At 42.9% G+C, this 8,754-nt stretch overlaps 1 protein-coding gene across 1 annotated transcript in view; it reads left to right on the forward strand.

Annotated features, from left to right (window-relative positions):
• Positions 1-8,754, forward strand: part of Nr3c2 (nuclear receptor subfamily 3 group C member 2) — a 320,864-nt gene that overhangs the window by 290,399 nt on the left and 21,711 nt on the right. Inside the window, exons 6-7 of the mRNA XM_028785173.1 lie at positions 2,089-2,219; positions 7,563-7,720. Coding sequence (XP_028641006.1) covers positions 2,089-2,219; positions 7,563-7,720 — 289 coding nt within the window. The remainder of the gene's footprint in view (positions 1-2,088; positions 2,220-7,562; positions 7,721-8,754) is intronic.

An 8,754-nucleotide genomic window follows, 5' to 3' on the forward strand; every position in this document is an offset into this window, starting at 1 on the left:
TGGAATGGAAATAAAAGCAACTATGAGTTTCCCTTGAATATTCACTCATCAGATGGCAAAATATTTGGGATCAGATAATTGGGAGGGTGTGGAATGGAAGGGCTTTCCTGCGCCGTACTGGTAGGGAGTGGTGGTAGACCAGCAGTTCTGTGCTAAGCTCTGCCCTGTAGAAGCACACAAGGTGCTCTCTGTTGTCCTTTATAACAGCAATAAAAAGCTAAGAATCCATGTGCCCTTCCACCACTAGACCTCGGTTTTGTACACTACAATAGGGGCTGGGAGAGAGCTCAGTGGTTAAGAACCTGCACTGATCTGGCAGGGCACCCACTTTAGTTCTCCAGCACCTGCATCGGACACCTCACCCCTGCCTACGGCCCACCTCTAAGAGATAGGACACCCTCTGCCTTCTGCAGTCACTGAATTCATGTGTACACACACACACCCGCACACACAGACACATACATACACACGCACACAAAGAAAGAGAGAGAGACTGAGAGATGTACACACATACATGTGCATGCTCTCGCATATGCACATGATTTTATAAAATTGTTATAAGTTGTGATGTTATTCACAAAGCTTGAAGCAACAAGAGTTGAACCTCATTAGAGTTCCCAGCATTAAAATAGACACCATTCATACTTATGTGTTGAGTGGAAATTAGTTACTGAGGGATATCATCTCTAGTGTCAAACTCAGCATGACAATACAAGAGTGTGTTGTTTTATACGCACACACTTACTACGCACATCTGAGAACAAAGGCTAATCCATCAAGCTTGTTGTTCCTATCTCAGATGAGGAAGAGCCAGGTCAGACCCAGCAGGAAGAGACTAGGCCTCAACTGTGTCATGATGAAACTGTTTACAAATCTAAAGCAAGTATTACAAAGGTGTTAGCATTTGTTACATGCTTAATTCTTGGTAGTAGATCTACAAGCTTTTACTGTTACTACGCGCATGCATGCAGGTGTGTGTGTGCATGCAGGCATGTGTGCGTGTGTGTGTGCATGTGTGTGTGTGTGTGTGTGTGTTTGCGCGCGTGTGCACGTGTGTGTAAATATTGTCTTAACATAGCTTCTAGCTTATGACAGGACAAGGAAGATACTGTTACTATCCAGAGCAAAAGTTTTTGCTCTGTTTGCTCCCGTTTCTTTCTGTGTTCCTCACCTCTTAGAAAAGGCTTAGCACCTGAGGAGAACTCAGGGAGCATCCTGGGAGGGGAGCTGCAGGGCAGGTGCTCACCTGTCTTGATACACCTGGAGAAATGTACCAGCCTCATGGCCCCTCCTGTCCCTTTGGCTTGGCAAGTCTTTTCCTGTTTCACTGGTCATCTCTTGCTACGTCTGAAAAGTCTCCCAACAGGCACTTTTTTTTTATAAAAAGCATCTAAAAACAATGTGATGCCATGTTTGTTCCTCAAGGAAAGAGAAAAGACCTCTTCATTGTATATATGAATTTATATTGAAACATTTGGGTGGTGGAATGAAGGGATGGGTTGGCTGTATGAATGGAAACATTTCTGTATATGGTGACATTGCTATCTGTCTCCATTAGAGCCGATTATTTCTTGTTCTTACCTTTCTAGTTTGCTTTTAAATATATTGGTGAAGTGAGTACCTGACCTACTCCATGACCTCTGTAAGGGAGCCTGTGTGGAAATAAGCATGGTCAGAACCACCTTCTGTTCACCAGCTAACCCAGTCCTTTCTAGTCAGTCTGTCTGTCACACCTGCAACCAATGAGGCTTGGGCTTCACCCCACATCACCACAGCTGCTCTGGTTTGTGGGGGATCTCATCACAGCACCCCCATCCACTAACAGTGCCCTTAATGTGGAAGAAAATCATGGCACCCTGACTTAACAGTGCTTCTCCCATGTTCTCACGGGGAGCTCGTAGGGCTTTAGAAACCATGACTTATAGTTACTCAGAAAGGCATCTGACTTGTCTTTAAAATGCACATCTGCTTCATATTGAAGCCACAGGGGGAACTGGCTCGGGGCTCTTGTTAAGCTGTCTGGGCTGCCAGTCTAGACATGATGGTGACCCATCTTCTCAGGTGTGTGCGGCTGCTTTTCCTTTGCAGAGAGAAGATGCATCAGTCTGCCATGTATGAACTGTGCCAGGGGATGCGTCAGATCAGCCTTCAGTTCGTGCGGCTGCAGCTGACCTTTGAGGAGTACTCCATAATGAAGGTTTTGCTGCTACTAAGCACAGGTATATTGATGTCCACCCTGGCACTCTTTCTAAATTGTCAGATCATCTTCCCTGCATGAGAGTGGCCCATTTATGATGCTCAGGTAGTTGCTACCCACCTCCTGAAAAGAAATGTGGGAGAGATGGAAGGAGGGTTTGGGACCTTGCATGAACTAAATTCCTTGCTGATGATACAATTGGATGTGTTAAACAGTGCAGCCCTTCATGCCTCCCTCACCCAACCACTAAGCATTCATTAAGGGTATGCACATGTGGTATAATCACTTGGTCTTAGCCCTCCTCTTGAGAAGTTGATCTTATCCTGTAGACAAGAACAAAGGTAACTTGAATACATGGAGAGACATAGTGACTTATAAGATTAGAGGTGAGGAGATGTGCTGGTGGCTCAGAGGACACTTCAGTTCTATAGATGAAAGAATAGCAAGAACATTGCCCAACTGCATCTCAGGGGCCCTGAAGGGTTCTAGATTGGATCCAAAGGACACACTGTCTCTTTGTGCCATTCCTGTTGGTAGTGTGAACATGCATATCATGGGGATGGCCTTAAATAAGATATTTAATTATTAATGTTAATTTTAAATATTTTATGCATGCATCCAGTAATTTTCCAAGATGCATCTGATCATGTTACACTTGGAGTCAAGAAGAATAAAGGAGGAATGTTGATTGGACCAGATTATTCAATGCCCAATGGAAAAAATCTAAATAGTATCAAACATTTCTGAGCAGAGGGAGGCAGGGTAAGCACTGTGTTTGCAGCTCTTAAAACTTACCCGCAGGCAACTGACTTGAAAGGAAAGATGGATGAACAGCAGGCAGGTGGCAGACCACCCCCTCCCATCCCCCATGAGAAATGGTGTCAGGTCACATGATGAGAAGAGCAAGGCTGTCCATTCAGGACGGTGGCAGAGCTAGTCTCGGTAACCACCCAGACAGAAGAGGAAAGTAGATCAATATAAACCAGATGTAATGAAGTCAGAGATAAACAAGGAGACAATGACCAATGCAGGAGATGCCACACACCAGAATGCCATAGTGAGGCACAGCTCTCAGAGGACTTTGTGGAGTATAGAATGAATTCTACTTTTTGATTGGTTAATTTTTTTATACCAACTCTATATCCTATTGAAGATGGCTAGAAGATGGGGAAATTTTGAAACTGAAAATCATTAGTCAGGTTGAAACATAAATAATACTTATTTATTATTATTCCTAGTTGAGACTCAAATGGAAAATAGAATTGTTGTCCATGTTAGGATTTTTATTTATAATACCTGACTTTTATTAGAACAAAACTATAGGTCATTAAGACTAAAATTGAGGAGGTGCTTAGTCTTGCTGGGACTAGATGTCCCAGGGTATGGTGGTACCCAAGGGGAGCTTCCCTTCCTCTGAGGGGGGGAGGGGCATTAATGAGGAGAGGTATTTGTAAGGGCAGGACTGGGAGGAGAGAAGAGAGGGGGCTATGATTGGGATGTTATATGAATTAGCCTCACTTGTGCTTCATAAAGGACCGTGGATGAGGGAGCATCTTTTTAAGGACAGGGGCTAGGAGAACTGGGTGGCTTGGGGTAGAAAGGTCCAGCTGGTTCTGAGAAGCTAGCCTGAACCAGGAGACCAGAGCAGAAGGTCTGTGGATGACAACGTGGCCTCATGAATGCAGAGCCTCACAGTTTAGTGTGTCTTCCATACATTGTCTAATTTAACACTCAAAGCACCCCCCCCCCTTTGAGTTTAAGAGACCCATCTGACTGCAGACCAAAGGAAAGTCCCTACACAGTATTTGTCAGTGTCCTGAATGAGTCCTAGGCATTAGAAGAAGCCTGGGACTCAGGGTTTCAGCTTCACCAAAGGCAATGCCTGCCTGCTTTCCTGGAGACCTGCTCACTGGCTGCTGCTGAGGTACATGACAGGCAGCAGGAGGCCGGTGAGGATGGGGCAGGATGGTGGCTTCCCAAGCATGGGGCAAACCTGGCAGGAGGGGCCCCTCCACAGCTGTGTTTGTTTTGGAAGTTGCTCTTAGACTCTTGCTTTATTTTCAGTGAATCTGATGACCAGGGCAGGGTGCAGGCCTCCCAGGTTACCACAGGCCGACCATTCCTCACTAATTGCACCCAGCCCATCTCTTAGACAGGGTGGGTGGGGAAAAGCCAGCCCTTCCTCACACACAGTCCTAACTTGTCCACCCCAGAGCATAGCTCTGTAAAGCATTATCCTTCAATTTTGTAGACGTGACTTTATTCCATGGTGAAACCATGCTACATGCTATTCTTATTTAGAAAAAATGTTTCCTTACACCATCAGATGGAAGGCAGACTTTAAGGGAACTGCTTCTAGTGCCCATGTCTAACTCTGCATCTCTAACTGCAAATTTGACTACGTGGACGTAGTTCATGCCTTCTTCTGTTCACATCCGTTTACCTCTTCAGCCTCTAGCAGCCTCTGCCGTCATTTTTAAACTACCTGAATTAATGTATTAGCTTCTAACTTACTACTTTCAATTCTGAAAAAGGAAAATTAAAAAGTGGGCTTGCCTAAGGACTGTGGGATTGCAGAAGCTGCAGGCTTTGAGCAGCTTGCTTTGCTCATCTGTGGTGGACTTCATGAAGCCAGCTCTTAAGCATGTTACGTTTCATAATGGATGCCCAACCTTTCAGAGGACTTAGCAGTGATAGCACAAGAATCCTATGTCCTTTGCTTAGAGAGGAAAGCAGACAGACTTCAACCTATGGCTCTCTGCTCCTCTCCAGCATGTAGGTTCTGGAATTATTCCAACAGGCCTGCTGCACTTAATAAGTAAATTCAGAAATTCTGGGCAGACATCCAAGATTTGAGGATTTGCTTAAGTTCCCTTTAGTTGTTGATTTGTTTCAACTTGTAAAAAAAAAAAAGTTGGCTAAGAAATTGAGATGCTATACCTCAGTGTATATATTTACAGCAAGAGAATATAAGTGTTAATATTATGATATACCTCAGTATATGTATTAACAGCAAGAAAATTTAAGTGTTAATATTTGGACATGAGATACTGTGACCTTGATTCTTTGACAATGCAACTACCAGAAATATGGTGGTCTTTGGTAAATCTAGTTGATATAAGCAAATAGTATCACCATACTGAATGGCATACTGTCCTTGAGTGGTAGATGATATTTTTCATGTACAGATAGCACATCACATAAATATTCATTGAAAAAGACTTCCTTTGAATGGCTTTGGCACTTTAAAAACCTGTTGGTCTGTAGCTGGGCAGCATAGCTTGGTCTTGGCAAGCTTTCGGCTTCCTCTGAAAGTTTCAAGTTAAAATACTGGTAGTTAGTGGATTTAGTGCCAGTGGTTAGTGGAGTTAGTGCTGGTAGTTAGTGGATTTAATGCCAGTAGTTAGTGGAGTTAGAATCACTGGTAATTTACCAGTTACTACCATCTTTCTTTAGTTTTTTAAACTTTTAAGAAGAAACTATTTCTTAGGGACTGGAAAAATGGTTCAGCAGTTAAGAGCAAGTGTTCTTGCAGAAGACCCAGATGTGGTTCCCAGCATCCATATAGTGGTTCACAACCATTGGAAACTCTGATTCTTAGGATCTCGTGCCTTCTTTTGACCTCTGTGGGCACCAAGCACAAATATGGTGTACTTACATACGTGCAGGGAATAACATTCAGACACATAAAAGAAATAAACATTTTTGTAAAAAATCAGTTTATTATATAATGGGTGACATTTAACTCTTAATATTAAAGTCAGATATTTAAAGTCACAACTGTGATTTGGCAAGCCTCAGGAACCTGTATGTTGACTCTTAGATATTCGCTTTCCTACAGAAACAGATGTAAAGAATCAACATGTCAAAAGCCTAAATCATTTAATTCATAGAGATGGCTAGCATCACAATGGAGGCTGATTTGTCAGATAATCCGTTCTCATCTTTATTTGTGAAAACAAGATTAATTTGGAGACAGTAGTATACCTGGCTTCCCAGAGCTACACCAGCTACACGCAGAACTCTCTGTAATTACTCTAAAGTTCTAATGATCCAAGGCATCGCCATTTATGTCATAAAAAAACAAAAAACAAAAAAATAAAACAGTGACTGGGAGTTTTAGTAAAGCAGTAAGAACGTAAGAGTTTTTATATTAGAAGCTGACAGTGTTAATATCACAGGATAAATCTTCATGAGCTCTTTAACTCCTAAAACCATGATTCTAGGTGATTGTATTGTTCATAGTTTTAAAGTCTACCTGTTGCCGCTTATCCACCATACTGGAAAACAAGCAGGAAGCTGACTTTCAAGAGGCATCTTTAATGGCAACACCACCAACAGGCCTGTTCACCTTTTGTAATCTGTCCTGCCAGGTGGCTCCTTTCAACAGACATGGAACTGGGCACGGGAGCACGTGGCTGCACAATGCCATGACTCCCGAAGTGTTCCCTTGGGTGGGGTCTGACTAGGGAACCCAGGGCTTTGTGTCTATTAGACAAGTCACTGAGCTACATACGCAGCTCCCAAGAATGTCCCTATAAGTTCCCTATAAGGTGAACTTTTTGTTTCCGTGTAAAACCTACCCGCTTAAAAACAAAACAACAAAAAGAAAAGAGAAACATGGTCCTTCATTTTCTACTTCATCAAAGTTAAAGGTGAACATTATTTCTCATTGGAGTGCAGACATTGTTGATGTTGGCCCTGCATACAGGCAAACCAATATACACTTCTATTCGATTCCTCCATAGTCACGGGGTCCTGGGCAATCATAGAAACTATGTATTTACCATTGTCCATGTGGTGTGTGGCATCCCATGGTGTCTGCAATTAAACCTGAATATGAAAATGTTGCTTTCCATGACGAGCTTAGATTGTCCCATGATACTGAAAGCTGGCTCTCTGCCTCTGAGGCACTGGTAAGCTAGGATTCAGAAGACACTCTGAGGACAGTCCCTGTGTTATATGGGGCATGGTGTCTAGAAGGTAGACACTGCAAGTGGATCTGAGCTGCCGCTTATTTATTTTACACTCCATAGTGATGAATCCATTGACAGTCGCCTTTCCTCACCTATGAAGTAAGAATAATAGAGAGCTATGTAATGATATTGGTGCCAGGACAAAAGGAGCTCATATATGTGAAATAATCCATGTCTAATAGTTATCATTCGTGTGTGTGTGTGTGTGTGTGTGTGTAAGAGTGTTTGCCATGTGTGAAACTGCCATATCTATTCATAATTACAATTAACTGACGTAGTCTAGCCTCCTGATCAGTATGTGAGTTTAAAATATTTGAGGCGATTGAACTGCAAAGAAGATAAAGCTATGTTTTTCACACATGGATTTATGTTTGTATTCCTTAACACAGTTCCAAAAGATGGCCTCAAGAGCCAGACTGCATTTGAGGAGATGAGGACAAATTACATCAAAGAACTGAGGAAAATGGTCACCAAATGTCCCAACAGTTCTGGACAGAGTTGGCAGAGGTTCTACCAACTGACCAAGCTTCTAGACTCCATGCATGATGTAAGTAGAGCCCTTGATCTCCACAAAGTCAGCATGCAGTGATTACATACATGTGCACACACATGCACACACACACACAAGTACCCACACGTGCATGCACACAGGCATGTGCACACACATACAAGCACACACACATACAGACACACAGGCATACACACACATACACACAGGCACACATACTCCCACATGCACACACACATGCACATATGTGCACACACAAATACACACATAAAAGACTTGGCACAACAAAGCCAGACAACTGGCTTCATATAGCTGTAGAAAGAACGGAAGCATCCAGAGGAGACGGCAAGAGTTAAACTCCAGTCAAGGTGCCCTTCTTTGTCTAACCTCAGGAGAGTGCCTGTGTACAGAAGGGTATGGCCCTGTGCCCTGGACCGTGGAAGGCTCTCAGATTTGCTACAGGTGTCAGATAGAGTTTCACATTTTTGTTTGCAATTTAGGAAATGTTTGGTTCATAAAAATGTTTGCTTTAACATTGCATAAATAGTGTCCATCTTCCACAACTATTAATCTAACAACCCAATCTTTCAAAAACATTATTAGTGGTCCAGAGCCAGCTTGGATCATCTCAATCTTTGCCAAACGTTGAATCCTATGTTCATTAGTCTTCATAGGAGGTATCTCTCGTGTTCTGGGTAAATACAGAAAGTAGATTCTGGGCTTGTTTCTAGTTTCATCAATCACAGATCTAGTGGGAGTGTTGGTTAGCAGTTTCTACAAAATACCAGGCCAGACAACTCTATTCCTTGTGTCACTTTTCAAGCAGCCTTCCCAGCTCTTGCTCAAAGAATGCGCTATCCAGCCATGCTCTATCCGGTCATGTTCTATACGGTCATGCTCTATCCAGTCATGTTCTATCCAGCCATGTTCTATACGGTCATGCTCTATCCAGTCATGCTCTATCCAGTCATGTTCTATACGGTCATGTTCTATACGGTCATGCTCTATCCAGTCATACTCTATCCAGTCATGCTCTATCCAGTCATGTTCTATACGGTCATGCTCTATCCAGT

This window comes from Grammomys surdaster, unplaced genomic scaffold (assembly GCF_004785775.1).
Source record: "Grammomys surdaster isolate TR1022 unplaced genomic scaffold, NIH_TR_1.0 125146, whole genome shotgun sequence".
In the NCBI taxonomy this organism is placed as follows: domain Eukaryota; kingdom Metazoa; phylum Chordata; class Mammalia; order Rodentia; family Muridae; genus Grammomys; species Grammomys surdaster.